The 21,983-nt window shown below is 54.9% G+C and overlaps 2 protein-coding genes across 4 annotated transcripts in view; both read left to right on the forward strand.

Moving 5' to 3' along the window:
- Nucleotides 1-14,318, forward strand: part of MED12 (mediator complex subunit 12) — a 38,555-nt gene extending 24,237 nt beyond the window's left edge. Inside the window, exons 27-44 of one of the 2 annotated variants that reach the window (XM_054214184.1) lie at nt 365-544; nt 730-801; nt 1,101-1,261; nt 1,353-1,514; nt 1,600-1,711; nt 1,948-2,037; nt 2,465-2,574; nt 3,079-3,214; nt 3,487-3,648; nt 4,188-4,565; nt 4,899-5,049; nt 5,260-5,465; nt 5,939-6,019; nt 6,273-6,490; nt 7,592-7,754; nt 11,414-11,599; nt 11,765-11,846; nt 13,887-14,318. In XM_054214184.1, coding sequence (XP_054070159.1) covers nt 365-544; nt 730-801; nt 1,101-1,261; nt 1,353-1,514; nt 1,600-1,711; nt 1,948-2,037; nt 2,465-2,574; nt 3,079-3,214; nt 3,487-3,648; nt 4,188-4,565; nt 4,899-5,049; nt 5,260-5,465; nt 5,939-6,019; nt 6,273-6,490; nt 7,592-7,754; nt 11,414-11,599; nt 11,765-11,846; nt 13,887-13,930 — 2,694 coding nt within the window. In that variant the 3' untranslated portion in view covers nt 13,931-14,318. Of the gene's footprint in view, nt 1-364; nt 545-729; nt 802-1,100; nt 1,262-1,352; nt 1,515-1,599; nt 1,712-1,947; nt 2,038-2,464; nt 2,575-3,078; nt 3,215-3,486; nt 3,649-4,187; nt 4,566-4,898; nt 5,050-5,259; nt 5,466-5,938; nt 6,020-6,272; nt 6,491-7,591; nt 7,755-11,410; nt 11,600-11,764; nt 11,847-13,886 lie in introns of both variants that reach the window. The other variant, XM_054214183.1, reaches the window with a different exon arrangement.
- Nucleotides 14,319-19,018: 4,700 nt separating this feature from the next.
- NLGN3 (neuroligin 3) overlaps nt 19,019-21,983 on the forward strand; it is a 51,052-nt gene continuing 48,087 nt past the window's right edge. For both annotated transcript variants that reach the window (XM_054215230.1, XM_054215231.1), the window contains exon 1: nt 19,019-19,119. The gene's annotated coding sequence lies outside the window, so the exon portion shown is untranslated. The remainder of the gene's footprint in view (nt 19,120-21,983) is intronic.

The raw sequence follows: 21,983 nt of genomic DNA on the forward strand, positions 1-21,983 counted from the left end.
ATCCCTTCTGATCTTTTGAGCCCAAGCGGCATCGTTCATGGAGCCTGGGCATGGCAGTGACTGTGTACTATTAAATCATACCAATATTTTATCAAAAGAAACAGTAGCTACTGTGTTTCACCACTGCTGACTTGTCAAAGTTGAGGTTTCCTCTGTTGTGATTGCTGTGCTGTGCTTGATGCCTGCTGAATCAGGATAGTACAGCTCATGAAGAGAAACAATTATCAGCCATAACTGTATATGAATAAGGTGGGGGGTTTTTGAGTTTGATGTGTTCCCTGCGTCTCTCTGAGATTAAAAGCAGGGGCACTGGTTTAGAATCAGACATCAGTTTGGCTGTGCTGACTCTGCCTTTGTCTTGCAGGAGTGGGTAGGTGAACGATGTCTGAAGTCCCTCTGTGAAGACAGCAATGACTTGCAGGATCCTGTCCTGAGCAGCACACAAGCCCAGAGGCTGATGCAGCTGATTTGTTATCCACATCGGCTGCTGGACAATGAGGAAGGAGAAAATCCTCAGCGGCAGAGGATTAAACGCATCTTACAGGTGCAGGCTCCTGACAGAATCTAAGAGCATCCTAGTAATTGCTTAATGAAACGTTAGAGCGGGGTTGTCCAAAATACAGCCCTCTGAGGGGTTTGATACTCATTCTCATGGCAGCTGAGGGTGTGGGTTGATGTAGTTTGAACTGAGATAAGGACTCGTATGAAGTATGTGTGCATGTGTTGCAGAATCTGGACCAGTGGACCATGAGGCAGTCTTCGCTGGAGCTACAGCTCATGATTAAGCAGACAGCAAACAATGTGAGTTTCTGCTCAGAGGGACCGTACAGGGATGTTTGTTGCCGGTGTTGAAGTGGCTGCTTGTGAGGTGGTGGGGAGGTGGCCTGGCAGAAGTTGGACTAAGGAGAGAGTAAATAAGCAGGGTGTCAGGCCTGTGAAAGCCGTGCACCAGAAGGATGTGATGAGTCTGAGGCCCAAAGAGCAGCAGCCGTGAGGAAGTTGGCAAACTGGGTTTGTACTGAGTTGTGTTGAAATGTATGAGCCCTGTCGGTGGGTGCTCTCAGAGAAGAACTTGGCTGTCTTTTCTTCCCTATCTCCAGGAGATGAATTCCTTGTTAGAAAATATAGCCAAGGCCACCATTGAGGTGTTCCAGCAGTCAGCAGAGACCAGCTCTGCTAGCTCTGCTGGCAATGGAGTCAACAATATCAGTAGCTCAGCAAGTGCTGCACCTGCCAGCAACAAATCCAAACCCATCCTCAGGTAGGTGTAGTCCCAGCATGCAGCTGCCTTGTAGATTAATCTGAATTGTAGGTTGGATTGCAAACTGCTTTTCTGCCCTGTGTTGTCTTAGCTCCCTGGAGAGATCAGGAGTGTGGCTGGTGGCCCCTCTGATTGCCAAGCTTCCAACATCAGTGCAGGGCCATGTGCTGAAAGCTGCTGGAGAAGAACTGGAGAAAGGACAACATCTGGGGTCATCGTCCCGCAAAGAACGGGACCGCCAGAAGCAGAAGAGGTTAGTCCTGGGGAAAAGGCAGGCAATGCTTGCTGTGCTGATCCTCCAGCCTGGCAGTATAGCTCCATCTTTGTTCTCTCTGCAGCATGTCCCTCCTGAGCCAGCAGCCATTTCTGTCACTGGTGTTAACGTGCCTGAAAGGACAGGATGAGCAGCGGGAAGGCCTCCTCACCTCTCTGTACAGTCAGGTCCAGCAGGTAGGTCTCTTGCTTCTCCCCTCGCTTTCCTCAAGGGCTTGTTCCACCAGTAGGCAGGCTATTGGGCATGTCATCTGTCTGATTATATGCTCAATAAGGCAAAGATCTTACCATGGTTGGGATAGGGTGCTTGAGCTGACCGTGTCTGAATCGGTGGATAATAGGCAGTACAAGCTGCTCTCGATAAGCTTCAGTGGATAGCTTGTGAGGTCTGTCCTCTCTTCTAAATTTCTTAGATCGTTACTAATTGGCGGGAAGATCAGTACCAAGATGACTGCAAAGCCAAGCAGCTGATGCATGAGGCCCTGAAACTACGGCTGAATTTGGTGAGCAGTTGGAGAAAAACCGCTTAACCATATGGGGTGAAGAGTTATCTGCTGTTTTTCCTTTTTTTGAACACACACACAAACACACTGGAGGGGCTATTTGTGTCCTGAGGCAAGGAAGTAGGAGAGGCACTTGTGCTGCTTCTAGGTCTTGAGCCCTGAGTGGGACAGGGTGCATGGAAAAACTCCCTTGCTCTGTTTCACCAGGATGAAATCCACCGCCTTGGTCTCCGTTTTGGAGATGTGCCTTCCCATTTCAATGCTTTTGCAGTCCCCAGCACTACAACTTGCATCTGAGGTTTGTCCTGCTGACTGCAGTCTCCTGCAGCTCTCAGTAGGAGTTGCTCTGGTTTAGGCTTCTTTCTCACATCTAAACCTTAGTGTTTCTTCATGGTGTCCTTGTGAATAAACTACTTTTCTCTGCCAGGTGGGGGGAATGTTTGACACAGTGCAACGCAGTACACAGCAGACAACTGAATGGGCTGTCCTTCTCCTGGACATCATCAGCAGCGGCACCGTGGACATGCAGTCAAACAAGTAACTTTGTGGCACGCTTCCCAAGGGAGGCAGTCGTTAGCATGGCCCCTCTTCTCATGTGAGCTAGCTGTCTCTCTAGACAATCTGTCAGAAATACTGTGACAGTCAAAAGAGACTTCGGAGTAATAGCAGGGTACAACCTAGCAAGAGCAACCTACAATCCTAGTATTCAAGTGCACTCTGACACATCCAGAGCAAATTTGGCTTTCAAGATGCAGAGAGATAAGCAGGGGAGAGCTGAGTCCGGACCTGCTTTTTGGAGAAGTTGAATGGATAGACAGGAAGCCAGTCTTAATCTGTGATACTGCACTTGAGTCAAGTGTGAACACCCTGTGGTGTATAAGCAAAAGAAGGATTAGTGTGGGAGGTTAGTCTGAAGAGCGCTTGGCACTTCTGACTGTAGGCAGTATTCTCGGCAATCTAATAATGTTTGGTGTTGCTATGATGGCAGTGGCTTTATATCTGCTTTTCAGGTGACTTTGACCTTTCTGCTTTGACCAACAGTGAGCTCTTCACCACCGTGTTGGACATGCTGAGTGTTCTCATCAACGGCACCCTGGCTGCTGATATGTCCAGCATTTCTCAGGGCAGCATGGAGGAGAACAAGCGGGCATACATGAATCTTGTCAAGAAACTCAGGGTGAGGGACGCTAGGCCTGGTATGGAGAGCGGTGTGTGCTGTGTCGTGGTTGTCCAGCTATGCAGATTTACCTGTGTCTCACGAATGGTGCTTGTCCTGTTGCTGCTGTTTAGATGAAGCAGTGAGGTTGTTCCCAATGGCTCTGTAGGGCTGAAGCATGCAAAAGTGACAGGTAGTGCAGGGATGGATGTTGACACCAGAAGAGGCAAGGGTGGGCTTTGGATGATTTTTCCTGAGCGATTCTTTAAGTCTTCTCGATTCTCCTGGTGCAGAAAGAGCTGGGGGACCGGCAGTCTGACAGCCTGGAGAAGGTGCGACAGCTACTGCCACTTCCCAAGCAGACCCGAGATGTCATCACCTGTGAACCTCAGGGATCCCTTATTGACACCAAAGGCAATAAAATAGCTGGATTTGACTCCATCTTCAAGAAGGAGGTAAGTGAACCTTTGTAGTCTGCATCACACAGCTCCTGAGTGCAGGTGTCACCTTGTCCTCTGATGCCTTGAGTCTACACAGCTTGGGAGGCATCTATATGCGGCGCCTTGTAGCCTGCTGAGCTTGAAGTGACTGGCTGCATGCAGACAAGCTGGCACATAACCACGTCCAGAAAGGGCAAAGCTGTGTGTTAATGCCTGGCGATACATGCTGCTATGGCCTGAGAAGTTATTTAAACTTTGGTTTTGTACATGGCTATATAAAGTATAAAGAGAACCCATAATCCCTGTCACGTGAGTTACTGGGCAGTGCCAGTGTGCAGAAGACTGGCAGAGATGGGATGAAGGAGACTGGCAGGTTGTTGATGAAGGCCTTTAGAAAGGACCGCTTTGCCATGTGGAAGAGCAGGGACCGCTAGTAAGGCTCAGGCTGTTTTCTGGAACATGTAGAACAGAGCCTGAAGAAAGCATAGAGTTTCCTGTGCCCTCGTAGGAGAAACAACAGGGACTTGGAGGTTCTTATCTCTTTTGTTTTAAAGGGTTTGCAAGTCTCTACAAAGCAGAAGATTTCCCCTTGGGATCTGTTTGAGGGCTTAAAGCACTCAGCCCCTCTCTCCTGGGGATGGTTTGGGACAGTCCGGGTGGATCGCAAGGTGTCTAGGTTTGAGGAGCAGCAGAGGCTTCTTCTGTACCACACACACTTGAAACCCAAGCCCCGCAGTTACTACCTGGAGCCATTGCCGCTGCCCCCTGAAGAGGAAGAGCCTCCTACACCCGTGGCTTTAGAGCCAGAGAAGAAAGCTGCTGAACCAGCTAAGGCTGATAAAACGAGCTCAAATCCTGCCACCTCTACTGAAGAACGCAAGAAGAAACAGAGCAAAACCAAGAAACGCAACCAGTCTGCCAGCAAAACTGAGGTAATTGACTACCCAACAGCTATGGATCTCCTGTATCCACCCTTCCTGGTCACAGAGCACTCCCTTGAGTCTTCCTGAGGAGCCAGAGTGGTGTAATGGGTGAAGACGGGACGTGTTTCTTCTCAGCTGGGAGTGCTGGAGCTTTATCCTGCTCTCTCTAGCCTGGGGCAGGGTAAATATTTTCTTAATCCCTGATGAGAGGGAAGGGGGCTGCCCAGCTCAGGTAGCATCCCAGGCATCCTCCTGTGGACTTTGCAACCCTTTCATACTCTTCATCCGTTCATGAATTCCCAGTGCACGTTGATCTTTCTTACTTCTCCTTTCTCCTTGCAGGATTTTGTGTTGGGCCCTAGCCGGGGGGTTTCATATGGAGTTGGTATGCCTACAGATCTCTTGCATCACCAGTCAGGAAGCACTATGTCGAGGCTGGCATATGGGCAATCACCAGTGGGTCTCTATGCCCAGAATCAGCCTCTTCCGGCAGGTAGGTGCACAGGAGAGGTGACTGTATTGCAGTTGCACCTTTTTGGGGAACCTCTTGTAAGAACCCCTTCTGTGAGATGGTCCTGCACAGTTCCTTACACTTTACCATTTTTGCCTGTCATGTCTAGATACAGTGATGAACAGTCATTCTGGAGCTACAAGGCTCAGCAATAGCGTGTGACTAGTCAACCTGTTTCTCTTCTTCTTGCAGGTGGCCCTCGTCTGGATACATCCTACAGACCCGTACGCATGCCACTGGGGAAACTTGTTCAGAGTCGTCCTCCCTATAGTGGTGTGTTGCCTCCAGGGATGGGGAGCATGATGGGCATTGACCCCTCCTACAAGCCGGCGGTGTACAGACAGCAGCCTCCAGTGTCCCAGGGCCAGATACTGAGGCAGCAGCTTCAAGCAAAGTTGGTAAGTCAGAGCTGTGCTCTTGCTGTTGCTGGACCCCACGGTACAGCAAGCCCAAGCTGTTTGCTGGGGCTATCCCTTCTAGCCAGAACTCTCCAACCCTCTCTCTGTTTCTGCCCCAGAAAGACCTCATCTCCTGTTCCTATTCCTCTGGTGCAGCACTGGGTTTGCCACCTGCTTTGTGCGCCCACGTCACTAACAGTTGGTGGAGGCTGTCAGTGAGGTGCACTGGGGCATCGGTGGCAGTTGGGCTGTGAGAGGGGGACGTCCTGGCTGTGGGCTGGTAGGGCTGTTAGTGGCCTATTTGTCCCAAGCCAGGGTGAGGCAGAAGTCATTAGCAGATGCATGCTGTGCAGCAGCCTCGTAGGTTTAGCAGTGAAACTACTTGTCTGTTTTGGTGGGAGCTGCAGAGAAGAGAGCAGCAGTGTTCGGCCTTTTGGAGATGCTGAAAAAAGTGTTTCTCTGTTGCCTTCCAGCAGGGCCAAGGCATAATGGGACAGCAGCCCGTGCGCCAGATGGCTCCAACCCCATCTTATGGAGCACTGCAGCCCTCCCAGGTAAGTGGCAGTGACCTCAAGTAAGACTGGAATCTGGCTCCAGCAGAGTGCAGCGTCTTTGTTTCTGCTGCTAAATCCTGAAACATCTTGTCTCCTCTCACTCCTCGTTTACTGGGCAGCATGAATCTGAATTCCAGAGATGAGCAGCCTTGTGACAGTATTTGCAGGAGGCTGATGTCCTGTGCGCCAAATTCTCTTTTGTCACCTTACCACCTTACCCCATGACTGATAAAGGCTTTTTGTTTCATTTCAGGGTTATACACCTTATGTCTCCCACATTGGCCTTCAGCAGCACCCCTCCCAATCAGGCACAATGGTACCTCCTACCTATTCTGGCCAGCCCTATCAGAATTCCCACCCCAGCTCTAATCCTGCCCTGGTGGATCCTGTTAGACAGATGCAGCAGAGACCAAGCGGCTACGTACACCAGCAGGCCCCTGGCTATGGGCACACCTTGGGCAACACACAGAGGTACCTCCCACTCTACTGGATATTAATAAGCTGTATTTCTTCAAAGGTTTCCCTGCTCTGCTCAGACAACCCTAACAGCAGGTCCTGCACCTGGGTCAGGCAGCCCCTGGTGTCAGCACAGGCTGGGGATGAGGGGATGGAGAGCAGCCCTGCCGAGACTTGGAGTACTGGTGGATGAAAAGCTGAATGTGAGCCGAAAATGTGCGCTCACAGCCCAGAAAGCCATCCACACCCTGGGCTGCATCCCCAGCAGTGTGGCCAGCAGGGTGATGGGGGGGGACCTGCCCCTCTGCTCCGCTCTGGGGAGACCCCGCTGCAGTGCTGCCTTCAGCTCTGGGGCCCCCCAGAAAGACATGGACCTGTTGGAGCGGGTCCAGAAGAGGCCACGAAGATGATCTGAGGGCTGGACCCCCTCTGCTGTGAGGACAGGCTGAGAGAGTTGGGGGGGTTCAGCCTGGAGAAGAGAAGGCTCCAGGAGACCTTATTGCAGCCTTTCAGTACTTAAAGGGGGCTTATAAGAAAGATAGAGACAAACTTTTTAGCAGGGCCTGTGGTGATAGGACAAGGGGTAATGGTTTTAAACTAAAAGAGGGCAGATATAGACTAGATACAAGGAAGAAATTTTTCACGCTGAGGGTGGTAAGACCCTGGCCCGTGTTGCCCAGAGAGGTGGTAGATGTGCCATCCCTGGAAACATTCAAGGTCAGGTTGAACGGGGCTCTGAGCAACCTGATCTGGTTGAAGATGTTGCTGCCTATGGCAAGGTGTTGGACTAGATGGCCTTTAAAGGTCCCTTGAACCCAAACTATTCTGTTATTCTATGATCTGGGACTTCCACTGCTCCTAAGCAGACATAAATCCAGTAGGAAAACCATGCAGAACAGTGGACTGAGGACTGTTAGTTAGGGCTTCTAGAAAAACAGCTTGGATGAACCCCCTTGAGAGGCCCTGGTGTCCCTCACCCTTCTGCAGAGAGGAAGCATGGATTGCAAGGTGTTATTTGGGCTGGCTGTCTTGTTCATGGCAGAAGTTGGGTTTGGGGTAAAGAAGCTGGCTGTCTGTGAATCTTCTACTTCATGAGCTTGTCCTTTTGTCTTACAGATTTCCTCACCAGTCGATTCAGCAGACCCCCATGATGAGTGGGATGAACCACTTGGGTCCACAAGGAGTTCCCTCAGGAATTCGACCTAGCCAGATACTGCCTGACCAGCAGCAGCAACAGTACCTGAGGCAGCAGCAGCAACAGCAGCAGCAGATGCTGAGGGTGAGTGGTTGCTGACAGGAGGAAGACTGTTGGAGCTGGAGGAGGCTTGTCCAGTGCTGCTTTTACCTCTGTGTTGGCAATGCTCTGCTCTGCTCCTCTGTGCCAGGAAGGATGTCAGCTCTGTTGGGGGCTGTCTGTAGTAATTGGCGAAGCGGTTCTCCCTTCATCAGGAGTGGCCAGCTCTGAGGGAGACATCTGCTGCACTGCCTTTTTCCAGTCACCCAGCATGAGCTAAAGGGAAGCTGGGAGCGGTAAAGGTCTCTTTAGTCCTCTGTGGCCTGTGTGCCACCTCTTCCTGCTTCAGCTGAGCCCGTAAGATTATGCAGAAAGCCAGCTATCTTAGAAACGTTGCAGGAGCTAGAAACAAAGTGAAAATTCCCGTCTGCACAAGAACAGGTAAGGTTATTCCTCATAAGATCATTTTTAGGGGCATAGCTGCGTTTTCACAAGATCAAAATAAGCGTCGGTTGCAGTTTCCAATGGCAGGAAATCTGGCGTGAATCGGTCCGTGTACTCCGTGTCTTAACAGCGGATGGTAAGAAACTGATCCAAAGTAAGCTGTTAGACCCAATTCTGTAGGTTCAAAGAAGTTCACAGGCATGTGTCAACAGACGTGAGTATTCCATGGATTTGCATTATGGTCTTATGAATATTAAATGCTTATGTGATATACAGATATGAATATATTTCGTGGAGTTACAGAAATGTGTTGAATTGACAGAGAAACACAGAAATGGTTTGGGTTAATTGGTGAATTGCATACCTTGTGACAAGGCCTAGCAAACCTGTAGAATACGGGGAGACTTTACGTGGCGCAGAGTGCTGAGGCTTTGTCTTCTGAGAGGGGCCAGAGTGAGACAGCGGTTCCTCAGAGAGCTGCAGTCAGCGGTATTTGAGAATTGCTGCCTTGCACTGGACAAGAGACTGCCGGTGGCACGGTCAGCAGCTTTTAGTCCTTTTGATGAGTAGCACCCCCTGACTATTCACTTGGTTTCTTTTAGCATTCTCCATCACTCCTATTTAGAAAAAAAATATGCCTCAGACAAATTGCTAGCACTTCTAGCTCAGTAACTTCGTGTATACCTTCAGCTTTCAGCTGACATCGCTTGGTTGATTAAAAAAGAAAAAGTGCAGTGCCCAGAAACTCCTCTGTTACTGGGACTTCTGCTGCGTTATCAGAGGCGTGCCAGATGCAGAACTGACTCCTGGTGCTTGAGTTGAGGGCATGGTGTAGAAAGGATGGATGGCCTTTTGGTTTGTCTTGCATGGGTTGGTAGTCAGCTGTTGCAAGAAGGTAGGACGTGAGAGTGGGAGGGTGTGTCCTGGCTCATTTAGTCAGTCAGCCGCTTTCTTGTGTACCCAGGTCATAGCACCCATTTCAGGAACCTAGGTGGCCAAACTGGTTTAAGATGGAAGTTTGGGGGCTGCTCTAGAAACTCACCCTTTGGGTTGAATCCTTGATCCACGTGTTTGTGACTGCTTCTTGTATGCAATTGTTATTGTCCAGTGTGTCCTGTTGTTCACTGGTTCTTCTTTCTCTCTGATGTTTGCCCAATGTGTTCCTAGGGAGCACTTGCAGGAGGTCGGGTTTTTCTAACCTCCTTTCATAAGATACTGTTCCTTTTCTTGATTTTTGTCTGTTCTCTGAATCCATTCAAGGTTTGAACCATACCCTTTTGAGCCAGTGATTAGAACTGTACCTAGCATCACCATTTGGGGTTTTTTTAGTAGCTTTATATTTCTGCTAGAAATTCTTCTGTTGATCTAGAGAGTGCAAAACTACATTGGCAGGTGGGAGAAACAGCTGAAAATTAGGAGAAACAAAAAAACCTTGAGATTTGTGGGCATATGCTGACGCCCAAGTTCAACATGCTGAATATTCTTCTCACTGTAAGTAGTTCTGCCAACGTCTAGGTTGGAGCACTGCATCCAGTTTTATCTGCATCCTTTTACTGAAGTGCAACAGCAGCTGGCTTGAGTGGCAGAGAAGGGCAGCGAGATAGATCAAAGAGTTGGGGAATGTGACTGAGAAGGAAAGGCTGAAATAGCTGGACGTCGAGTTAGAGAGGCAGAGACAAGAGGAGAGATAAGTTTCCAGATTTTTTTTGTCTTCAAAAAAACCCTTATCTGTTCTTGTCCCTTGGCTGTAGGACAAGAAATGGCCTTAAATCATAACATATGAGATTCGGGGTAGAGATTAGGGAAAACTCTAGTAGTAGGAGTAACTGTGACCTGGAGTGGATTGCCTAGGGAAGGTATAAGAGCTCTGTTGCTACCTCTGGGGAAAATTTTGAGAACAGGTCAGGCAAATACCTGTTTGGTGCTGTTCAACATCTTCATCAATGACATAGACAGTGGGATCAAGTGCACACTTAGCAAGTTTGTCGATGACCGCACCACTCAGCTTGGTGTCAATGTGCCGGAAGGACGGGATGTCATCCAGAGGGACCTGGATGAGCTAGAGAGGTGGGTCTGTGCTAACCTTATGAAGTTCAAAAGGCCAAGTGCAAGGTCCTACACTTGGGTTGGGACAATCCTCGTTATCAATACAGGCTGGGGGATGACGTGATAGAGAGCAGCCCTGCGGAAAAGGACTTGGGGGTACTGGTGGATGAAAAGCTGGACATGAGCCAACAATGTGCGCTTACAGCCCAGAAGGCCAATCACATCCTGGGCCACATCAAAAGAAGCATGGCCAGCAGATCCAGAGAGGGGATTCTGCCCCTCTACTCTGCTCTCCTGAGACCCCACCTGGAGTATTGTGTCCAGCTCTGGAGCCCTCAGTACAAGAAGGACATGGACCTGTTGGAGTGGGGCCAGAGGAGGCCACGAAGATGCTGGGAGGGCTGGAGCCCCTCTGCTGTGAGGACAGGCTGAGAGAGTTGGGGGCGTTCAGCCTGGAGAAGAGAAGGCTCCGGGGAGACCTTCCAGCCCCTTCCAGTCCCTGAAGGGGGCCTACAGGAAGGATGGGGAGGGGCTGCTGGCAAGGGCATGTAGCGATAGGACGAGGGGCAATGGTTTTAAACTAGAGCAGGGAGGGTTTAGATGAGACACTAGGAAGAAGTTCTTTCCACTGAGGGTGGTGAGACACTGGAAGAGGTTGCCCCGAGAGGTGGTGGAGGCCCCATCCCTGGAGACATTCAAGGCCAGGCTGGATGAGGCTCTGAGCAACCTGATCTAGTTGAAGATGTCCCTGCTGACTGCAGGGGGGTTGGACTAGATGGCCTTTAGAGGTCCCTTCCAACCCAACACATTCTATTCTATGATTCTATGAAATACTCAGTGAAGTCAGTATTGAGGCAAGGAGGTGAACCAGCTAACCGCTGGAGGTAGCTCTTAGTTGTTTTCAATTCTTGTATCTTGTTTGCTCCTAGTCATTCCACAGCCGACCAGCAGACTCATAGTTCTTTGCCTGCCATTTGCTGATTCCTCATCTTGCAGAAGAACTTTGTTACTGTCAGTGTTTCTTGCCGTTTCTCAGCCTGGGGCAGGGTTCTAGTGAAATCTGGGTAATTTAGGTACCTGTAAGGAAAATGGTGTAAGAGGGCATGTTACTGCATGGAACGTCCTTACTCCTTCATCCCTTCCTGGGCCCTGTTGCTGTGTGCATTGCCCAGACAGTTCCCTGATGGTCCCTTCTCTTTTTGCCTTCACAGCAGCAACAGCAGCAGCAGCAACAACAACAACAGCAGCAGCAGCAACAACAGCAACAGCAGCAGCAGCCGCCACCGCAGCCACAGCCGCAGCCACAGCAGCAACCCCAGGTCTCCACAGTGCCTCAGCCACAGGCGCAGGGCCAGCCCCCAGGGCTGGGGATGCAGGCTCTTCCCCCCCAGCAGCCCATTGTGAGTGTTCTCTCAGAAGCAGAGGGATGGGATAGTCCAGTTCAAATCCAACGGCGCTCCACCTGCGTCCCCCCCTTCTCCCTCCCCTGCGCTTCCCAGGGCTTATGTGAATGCTGAGGCTGCCAGCCAGGTGGTGTGGCTATAACTGTGTTTCTCTCTTTGCAGTTCCAGCGCCAGGGCCTTCAGCAGACGCAGCAGCAGCAACAAACAGCTGCTCTGGTTCGACAGCTTCAACAGCAGCTTTCCAGTAAGCTTTAGTGTTCTTGATCCTTGTCCCTAGTCTCCTCCCTGCTGTTTTCTATTGCATGTGCGCTGGTGTAGGGAAGCAAGGCCGAGCCAGACTCTCTGAGGCCATAAATGATGCTGGCAGGGAGGTGGCATCAGGACTTAGAGTTCCTGGCCCAAGGGGGCAACAGCAGCAGGGCAGGCAGCGTTTGCCAGCTTGTGAGCGGCCTTCCAGACCTTCCTTCTGCTGCCTGCAGAGGGACGAGGGAGCTGAGCCTTCGTAGGGGCTGCCATGCAGCTTTCCCGAAATGATCCAGTCTGCAGCTTTTAAAGCATTCAGAGGTATTTCCTCTGTTGCAGACGACCTCTGAGGGGCACAGGGAGGCTGTAATCATGGGACACTCGCTTGGTGGATGACCCAGAGATACTGTGTTCGTGTTGTGATCAGGACGAGACTTCCTGGAGGCAGGGAGGGTATCCTGGGAAGCGTTGCTGCGCACTTGCTGTGTTTGTAGTGTTTTGGGGGCTTCCGTGGCTGCAATCGCAGCGTAATGGCAGAGATGGTGTTTAGTCTGGCACTGTATTCCTGTAATCTGCACTGAGCTACTGGCTGGGGAACTAGAAACTGAACCCAGTGTCTGTGCAGTTCCCTTCTGAATGGCCTGCTGTTTTACTGTCACCTCACTGGCTTTTCTGCCATAAAAATGGCAGACATGCTATGAAAATGCCCAGAAATGGATGACTGCACAGGTTTGGGTTTTTTTTTTTTTGCAGTGCATTGTGAGACTTCACTCATGTAATAACATGTGGAATGGGGGCTTGGAAACTGTGCTTATACTTGCTCCCTGATGGAAAATTCTTAGTCTTTGTGACCAAAAAAAACCTCCCCAAACCAGAAGTTTTAATCTGCTAAGTTTCCCACTAGCCTGATTCACAAACCACAAGTCTGTGCAAGGATCCCAGCCAAGACATTCAAGTGTAGGAAGATTTCATATACGAATCTGAATATAGCAGGATAACCATATTTTTGTATCCTGTCTGTACAGCAAACGGAGCTGTTTTATATGGAACAGATGCGTGGGTCCAATGCAGCCATGTGTCAGCATGCAGCTTCCATGCTCCCTCGTTGGGCTTCCATCAGTTCTACCGGGAACCATCTGGAGTTCTTATTTGTAGTGTCTGGGATGGAGCGGAAAGCAGGACATAAACCCAGAACAGCCTGTAGGAGGGGGACAAGAATACTTTGGGCCCAGGATAGGCTGTGGTAGGAGGCTCCAGGGTGTCCCCGAATGTGCTGTTGTGCAGCGGAGTTAAGGAGAGCGGGATAGCCAGGTTACGCTGGTCTCCTTTTACTTAGTCTGACTTAGGGTCAAACATGTTGATGTGGTTTCAGGAAAAAAAAAATTCTACGGAATTTTACTTACTGGTCAGTACCCAAGTATACTGTGAGTGCTGTATGTCACAAAACATCAGTCCCAGCAGTTTGGAAGTTCATGAGGTTCTTGAATACAACTTTACCATGTTTCCTGCCCTTTTTGTGCCATCTGGAAGTCCTTTGGGCACATCCTTTGTTTGCACCGAGATACTGACAGGGAGTCACGGTAGCTGTCTCTGAAACCTTTGCTAACTCTGGTTTCTGGGTGTGCCTGAGGATGAGTGTTTGACACTAGCTGTCTGAGCAGCTCATGTGGCCGCAGGTGCTGTGCGATCTTACAGGGCCGATTTTTTTCTTTCAAAATCAGAAATAATTCATCCATAAACTCCTCCTCCCAGCTAGCTGCTACCTTTCAGGGCTTTGTTATGCTGCACCACGAGGGATGGAGAGATCTCTGGAGAAGCTTCAGGATTGGGACTGGCACATATCTGTCTCTTTCCCAAAGAATGTGGGGTCCTGCCTGTGCTGCCGCCCAAAGGCGCAGAGCAGGGAGTGCCATCAAAGTTATATTTCTTCTTACTGCAGCCTGCAACACACTCCTCATGTTGTGCTGGTGATGTGGGGAGAGGGATCTCTCTTTCCGAACCAGAACTTGTGACTGTTTTAACTCTGTGTTGACCTCAACAGATACACAGACACAGCAGAACAACAACCCTTTTGGACGCTACTGATCTGTGGCACCTCAGCCTGATCCAGGGTGGAGACATCGCTGTGGACCGGACACGGCCTCTTCAACCTGGCCACAACGTGGGGCTGCCCCGAGCCTCTGCCCTTGGGCCTCTGTCCCCAGTGCCGCCGCTGCCCGTCTTGCAGGGAGATGCCAGGAGGATGGTTTTATTGTACAGAGAAAGTGTTTTTACTATCCGATTTCTACAAACGTTTATCCCTTGTGGCTGATAGTCTCCCTTCCCACTTTGGTTTCAGTTTTTACTCAGTTTTTAGTATTTTTGTTAAAATAATGATTAAGACATTGTAAAATTTTGTACTTTATTTATACCAGATGAACCCCGTACTGCAGACATTCTCGGATGAATACAGAGAGCTTACTTTGCAAAAGGAGTTGTGTATTCAGAGCCTGCCTTTCCTCCTCAGCGCTCCTACCAGTACAGCCCGGCAGCATCTCTACACGTGGTCTTTATCCCTTTCTCAGTAGAACTAATGGCTGCGTCTTCAGCTTTTGTGAATGGCTAAACAATTTGGTTTGGGAAAGAAAACCCTCCTTCCCTGTTTGTTTCGTAAGATGGTGTTCACACGCTTGCAAGGGTTTGCACAAGCTTTGTAGGATTTATCTGTTGATTAAGAGCCTTACTAGTAGTCTGTGGCACGTTCCACCAGGGCAGAGGTGGGACAAGCAAAGAGGGGGTTATATTGCAGGGCAATTCTGAGCCCCAACAAGCCCAGTTTCACGGCCATGGCAGTCACTGAGATGCTCAAGCATCTCTGCAGTCTAGGAGGAGCTGCAGACCGTGTGCACTTGCAACACTACTTCCCATCGCAGCGTGGTTTTGCTGATAGGCACTAAGGCTTCTCTGCTCGCTCCTTCCTGACAGCCACGGTGCTTTCTCGGGCTGGGTAACAGGCTGCATTCTCAGCTTTCGACCCAGCTAATGCAGCCTGCTGGCATGGAGTCTCATCTCTGTCTGTAGCAGGCTGCTTTAGCTTAGTGCTCTCCATTCCTGCTGTCTGTTGAACCTGGAAACCGCCATCGCCAGCATCTTTCTCCTCTCTTTGGTTCTTCCTCAGCATTTTGCTTGTGGACCAGTTGATTTGTGGTCCTTCTGGTGGCTTTTCGTGACCAATGTCTTTTTTTTGTGTCTTATCTGTGCAAGACAGGACAATGCCCCATCCCTGGAGGTGTTCAAGGCCAGGCTCCATGAGGCTTGGAGCAGCCTGGTCTGGTGGGAGGTGTCCCTGCCCAGAGCAGGGGGCTTGGAACGAGATGATCTTTAAGGTCCCTTCCAACCTGAACCATTCTGTGGTTCTGTGATAGGGTGAGGCTCACAGGGACTTGTGAAACAGATGCCCTTGATCTTAATCTAAGGGCAAGTGAAAGTTCTGCAGGGTGGGCCATAGCAAGAAGGCAAGCTTAGGGCAGGGGGAGGAAGGAGGGGCTGCTGGGAGGGATGTCAGTGACCCACGGCAGTGGGCCCTGTCTGCTGCCCCAAGAACTGGCGCTGAGCCCCTTCCTCCCCAGGAGCAGGGGGGCGGCTGTGTGGGCTGTCTTCCACCCCCCTGCCCTGCGACCTGCTTGTCCCCCAACTGCACCCCCCTCACGCCAGGCTCCTGCCATGTTCTTGCAGGTGAGTTGGAAGGTGGAGTTGATGGCGACAGCCTCATTAATGAGAACAGATGTGTGTGCAGGGCTGCTTCCTCTGTGCGTACATGCTCGTCCCCTTGTGTGAGCAGCAGGCTGGGGACTCACCTGTCTGGTCCCCTGGCCCCTTGTGCCCCACGGGAGGCCGGTTCCCCAGGGCTCTGCTTGCCCACAGCTTGTGCTGGGTGACCCCAGAAGTGGAAGACCTGCTGGCAGCCGTAGCTGTGCCAGCTGGCCCCTGCTTGGAGGGACCCGGGCCTGAGGCAGGAGGGGTCCTGCCTGGGGTGTGGGCTGGGAGTGCCCCGGGGCCAGCAGAGCCACAGCCCACGCAGCTGGGCACTGTCTCTGGGCAGAACAAGCCCCTCACCCTGGCCTCTGCAGCTGTGGCCAGTGGCCCCCTCCTCTGCCGGCCCCAGGAGGCAGCTGAGCCTGCGCCGAGCGGCATCTTGGATGCTGCCTTCTGCATCGCTGCCGTGCCGGAGGTGGGAGGAGGGCGGCTCTGCCGCAGCTGGAGAGCGGTGGCAGAAGGCAGCAGGGCTCTGGGCAGGGGTGCGGTGGGTTGCCACTTGCAGGGCAGCCGTGGCAGGGCTGGGGTGCTGCAGCAGGAGAGCACCTGACCTTGTGAAAACACCCCAGGGACCACCCTGCCTCCCTGGGGGCAAGGGGATGACTTCTCCCTCCCTGGGGACACGTGCCTGCTGCCAGGGGACCCTGCTTTATTCCATGTCCCAGCAACGGGGCTGCCCCTGCTCTTTGCTCTCGCAGAAGGCTCCCCCAGCGGCTTGGCAGGCCAGCTCTGTGCAGCACGAGCAGGACTCCAGAGCTCCATCGTGGTGACAGCCCCAGGGCTGCCAGTGTCCAGGACCCTTTGGCTGCCCAGAGGTTTCCAGCAGGTGCCGGAGGCTGCAGGGGGACATGGGGACAACAGGGCAAGACCTAGTCACAGCACAGGGCGCGTGTGGTGAGCTGCGATCTGCCTGCCTTGCAGCCGCCGCCACTGTGCTGCACGTTAGCACTGAGCCACGGCAGTTTTAAGCAGGTCTGACAGCTTCCAGCCCTCCTGCTCCGAGTAGTGGCTAAACGCTGCTTGTGCCAGAGCCAGAGGCCACGGGAGGGATTTTATTACATGCTGCCCTGCTGAGGCCTGGGGTGGGGGGTGTGTGTTTGATGCTGGGGTGTCTGGGCAGGATCCACGGGTGGCACGTGCAGGCGATGCCACATGGTGTGTGCCCAGCCCCTGGGGCGAAGCCCTGGGTTGCACAAGGCTTGGCAGGGTGGGGTGATGGGTGAGCAGGAGCAGGTTGTGCCCCCCACACCCCCCCCCCGCCATTGGCAGCCTGGCACCCGTCCTCCCCCTGGACCGTGCCCTGGCCAAAGGCGGCTTGTCAGGCACCGTCAGAGCTGGTCTTGTGTGAGAAAATCGATCGCTGCCCACTCAAGCAGCTGAAGCCGGGAGTGGAGCAGCTCAGCGAATGTCCAGCCCTCCCTGTGCGGTGCCCGTGGTGGGGAGCGGGCCGTGAGCCAGCTGTGCACCATTGCCCCACCCTGGGCTGTTTTTCCCAGGCAGTGGGACACAAGGAGCCATCCTGGAGCCCTGCCTGCTGCAGGGCAGCCCAGCACCCATCCAGGGGCCCCTTCAAGATGCTTCTCAGGGCTGATGGACCCTGGTGGGCACAGGTCAGGGTTGTGTATCCATCCCACAGGGTGCTGGACCATGTTGTCTGCTCAAGGGTGCCCAGGGCGTCAGTGTGCAGCTCACCCTGCATATAGCAGGCCAACATCAGCATTGGTCAGGCCGCCGACCACCAGCGAGCAGTCCCTCGGAGGGGGAGAGGGGCAGGAAAGCTCCAACCTGCCCTGCAGCAGCAGCCGAAAGGCGCTGGGGCAGGTGGAGCCCAACCTGCATCAGGGGGCAGGGGTCTCCCTGTGGCTGCATGTTCAACAAGTCGGGGCATGTGCTGGTGGCGTGCTGGAGATCCAAAATAAATGCCTACACTTCAGATGTTGCTGCATGAGCACCTTAAACGGGAAGCTGTGGCTACTCTGTGGAGCCTGGGCAGGGTCTGGGTTGCAGCTCTGGCAGTGGGAGGCAGAGCCCAGCTCCCCTTGCCCAGATCAGCTCAGCGTGGAGGTGTCTGCTGGTAACTGCACGTCCTCCTCTTTGATCAGGCATCGCAGCTGATGCTGTCCTGGCTATGGCAGAGAGATGCAGAGAGCAGACACATCCAGCAGGACCCAAATCCATGCCCTGTTTCGAATGATTTCTGTAATCCCATCAGGCAGGACTGAAACAGAGAGAGTCCCACCGTGGGCAGAGACAGACTGGGGGAGAGGTGGCTCTTGCCAGGAGGCTGTGTGTGGGAGGGATAAATGTTCCCGTGCTGGAAAGGGGCACGCCAGGAGGAAAGGAGAATGACAGAGGTGCTGGGTTTTGCTGGACGGTGCTGCTGGGGCTGTGGCTGCTGAGCCTGCCACCCAGTGCGTGGCAGAGGGTGATGGGGGGCAAGGCTGCATCTGGCCCCAGGACTGAGGCTGGGCTGAGACATCCCGTACTGGTACCTGGTGAATCCTCCCTAGACCAGCTGGGTGTTGCAGAGCAGGGGAGAGGCAGGGGGCTGCTCCCCTGCCCCGGGGAACGATGCCCGGGCTGGGGGGCGCGGGGTGCTCCAGCTGCTGTGGGGTGTGCCAGGGGGTGGCAGGCACCCACGGAGAGTGGCTGGGGCAGGTACAGGCTGTGGTGGAGCAGGATTCTGGATGCTTGCGGTGGTGCAGGGATGCCCAGGGCAGTGCAGGATGCCCAGGGTAGAAGAGGATCCTTGGGGTGGTGTGGGGATGCCCAGGGCGCTGCAGTGATGCCTGGGGTGCTGCAGGATGCCTGGGGTGCTGCAGCGATGCCCAGGGTGGTGCAGGGATGCCCACGGTGGTGCAGGGATGCCCAAGATGGTGCAGGATGCTCAAGATGGTGCAGGGATGCTCGGGGTGGTGCAGGGATGCCCACGGTGGTGCAGGGATGCCTGGGGCAGTGCGGGAATGTCCCCACAGACGAGGTCGTTTGCTGGGGCGGTGTGGAGTGCCCAGGGTTGGGGGTGTCCCGGTCGGGTCAGTGGGAGTTACCCCCCCCGCCCAGGGCCGGTATCTGTGCAGTGCCGGTTGTGCGCGGGGGACAGGGTTCCCGTGGGGGGACAGCGGGGGTGCAGGTGCGGTCTGTGGGCGCGGTACCGGACTGCGCGGTGCCCGGTGGGTGCGACACCCCTTCGGTGCAGTACCCGGGCTCGTGCAGATGCGGGGGCGTGCGGTACCGGGCCCGGTCAGCGCCGCGGCGGGGCCGTGGGATGCCGGATGAGCGCGGTACCGGTACGGGCACCGGGCGGCGGCGGCGGCGGCAGCGAAGGGGTGCTGCGGTGCGGCCCCTCCCCCGCCCGCCCCCCCCCCCGTGCACGCGCCGCGCGCTCCCGGTGCGGGGTCGGGCCGGACCGAGCGGAGCGCGGGGCGCGGAGCAGCCTCTGCCGCCCCCGGCATGGCCCAGCCGCGCCGCCGCCCCCGACGGTGAGTCCGCCCGGCCCGGCCCGGCCCGCGGTGGCTCTTGCTGGGGAGGGCGGCCGGGCGGGACCGGGCCGGCCCCACGGCGCGGTGCTGGGGCCGTCCGCCGCGGCGGGGATGGGGCTCCCGGGGCGGGGGTGTCCGCCGGCCGGTCCCGCTCCCGCTTGCCGGTGCCGGGGCAGCGCGGTCGGGGCCGGGCCGGGCCGGGCATCGGGGGCGCGGCGCGGCGGGGGTTAACGGGCGGGGCCGAGCGCGGCGGCGGCGGGTAACGGCGGGGGTTAACGGGGCCGGATGAGCGGCCGCGGCGAGCCGGCGGGTTGCCATGGCGACGCGCTGAAAGGGGGATTGTGCGCCTGCCTCAGCTGCGCGGCCCCCGCCCGCCGCCCCGGCCCCGGCCCCCGCCCGCAGCCCCGGCCCGCGGCCGCCCGGTTCCGCTCGGCTCAGCCCGGCGGGGAGCGGGGGCTGTCCCGCCCCAGGGACTGGGATCCTCCCCGGGGCTGTGGCGGAGGGGGATGCTGGGGGTGCCGGCGCAGGCGGGGTCGGTTATTTGGGGTGCGAGGATGTGCCCGGTGCCGCCCAGCGGGAGGTTGGCGGTGTGAGCATCCCCGGGTCAAGGGCAGGCAGGAGATCTCCTTGGCTCGGTTTATTTGGCACAGCGTAGGGAATGACATTAGTCGTTGGGATCCCGGAGCAAAAGGGCATTCCCTGCCTCCCCCCCGGGATGGGCTCGGTGTCAAATGGGGGCTCTGTCGTGCTGGCCGTGCTCGTCCCTGAGCGGGGAGGTGGGTCAGGCACATGGTGCGGGAGTTGCCGGTGGCTCCACCGATACGTGCTGTGGCTGGATTTGGCGTCGTTCGCCTGAGCTTGGCTCAGTCACGCTCGAAGCCACAGAGCCCCAAGCGTGGTGGGCGATGGTCAGCGCTGGGGTCCATCTGCGTCCAGCACTGTCAGCAGCGAGGGAGGGGAGAAGCAACAAGGGACATGAGACCTGTGGCCAGCCAGTCTCTTTCTGGATCACGCTCTCCTAAATGGTGACATCTCCTGGTACCTCTGCTGGCAGCCCTTCCCAAGGCCATGGACCTCCCTCGGGGAGGTGGCTCTGGCGTGAAGTCCCTGCGATGCTGGGATTTTCCTTCCATCCTTTGAGGGTGCCTCGTCCAATGCTGCCGCTGGCTCAGCCCCAGGCAGCGGCGGAGGGGCAGGAGATGCCCCCAGGCACGCATGGGTGCAGCGGGAGAGCTGACAGAGCCAGCTCCCCGTGAGCACCTGCCCTGGCCGTGCTTCACGTCAGCCTGGTGGGACCTTCCTTCCTCTGGAAACCGGGGTGCTCTGTGGAATTGGGGGCATCTGCCAGCTGGGTAAGGGGTGGATGTGTCCCCAGAGAGGGAGCCGCGGCTTGCCAAGGGAGGGGTCACTCTTAGCTCTGGGAAACGCACGTGCCATCTTTTCTCCCTGCTCTGCACCAGAGCATCCGTGCCAACCCCTGGCGCAGGGCTGGGCACCCCGAGGTCCCCGTCGGAGCAGACCTCCTCCTGCTCCGCATGCTGCAGGTGGGCAGCGCCAGAGCTGGTGTCTGCAAAACGGTTAAAGGCTGACATTTAGAGGTCACACTTTTAGCATTGTGCATGTGTTTGCTTCATTTGCATTTGTAGTTAGCCCAGCTCGAGGCTTTGCCACTTGCATGTGCAGTTGCCATGGTTACATGTGCAGTCGGGATATGGAGTTTGGTTGGACACCTGCAAACATGCAGCTCTCCACCTCCGGAGCACCGGGGCACGAGCAAAAGCCACCGAGTTGCAAGGCAGCCCTCGGGCCTGGCCGTGTAGGCCCTGCGCAGTGATGCGCTGAGGAAATGGAGTTGCAGTGCCCATCTTGCCAGGGTCTGTGTGCTACTGCTTTGCGGAGCCTCCAACTGCACATATTCAACACATGGTGTGCATCTAGGGCAGCATCGCGGGAGAGGAAGGTTGAGCCCGTGCCGAGGGTGTTGCCCTAGACCTTACATCTGGGTCCGTCTCCTTCCCAGACCCCGCGTAGAGGCTCTTCTCCCAAAGGGCTGGAGTGGAGGTGCTCAGGAGCAGCGCAGTGAGGGCGGGCAGAGCCTGGGAGCCGCCAGCGGAGCTGCTGTGCTGGCCAGCAGTGCCTTGCCCACGGGCCGGGGCCTGCCAAGGCTTCAGAAGGCAGTGTGAGAACTGGCAAAGCGCTGTGCCGAGGCTCCAGCTGTGATGACTGCATCTCTTCTGGCTCTCTGTTGGGGTCGGCTCTGGGTGCTCAGGTCCAACACAAACAGGGACCTGGTCCAGGTGCCTTTTGACCAGGATCACACTGAGTTCGCGAGTGAGAGCAAGGAGACAGTGACTGCCAGAATCCTCTGGCAGGTCCTTGTTGGCCTTGTCTTTCTGTCAAGGGAGAAGGAGTTTTAGGACAGCAGGTACAGAAGGGACCTCGAGGTTGTTGAGTCTCTGAGCCCCACCGAAACCATTCCTGAGCAGCATCATCTCAGCCAGCTCCTAAACCTCCCCAACCACAGCGGTTCTGATGCCTCTCAAGCAGTTTGCTGCCATCTTCCCATATTCTTCCTGGGAGGAGCTACGTCCATGCAGCAGGTGGGGGAGAAGGGAAGCCCTCGTGGCTGTCCAGGAGCAACTGTGGCCTCGGACAGACCGGTGTGGGGTGTCTGAGCTGCTCCAGTGGAAACTGGAAGGAATTCAGTAACAGGAGGAGGGTGGAAGGATGGTGGGAAGCGGTGGGGTTGGGGACATGGAGCATGTGTCTTGGCACAAACTGTGCAGGAGCCATGGAGAAACCTGTAAAACCTCACAGCAGAGCATGGAGGGGCTGACTATCGGCTGTCCTGGGGCTGTACAGAG

This window comes from Rissa tridactyla, chromosome 9 (genome assembly GCF_028500815.1).
Source record: "Rissa tridactyla isolate bRisTri1 chromosome 9, bRisTri1.patW.cur.20221130, whole genome shotgun sequence".
Classification (NCBI taxonomy): Eukaryota; Metazoa; Chordata; class Aves; order Charadriiformes; family Laridae; genus Rissa; species Rissa tridactyla.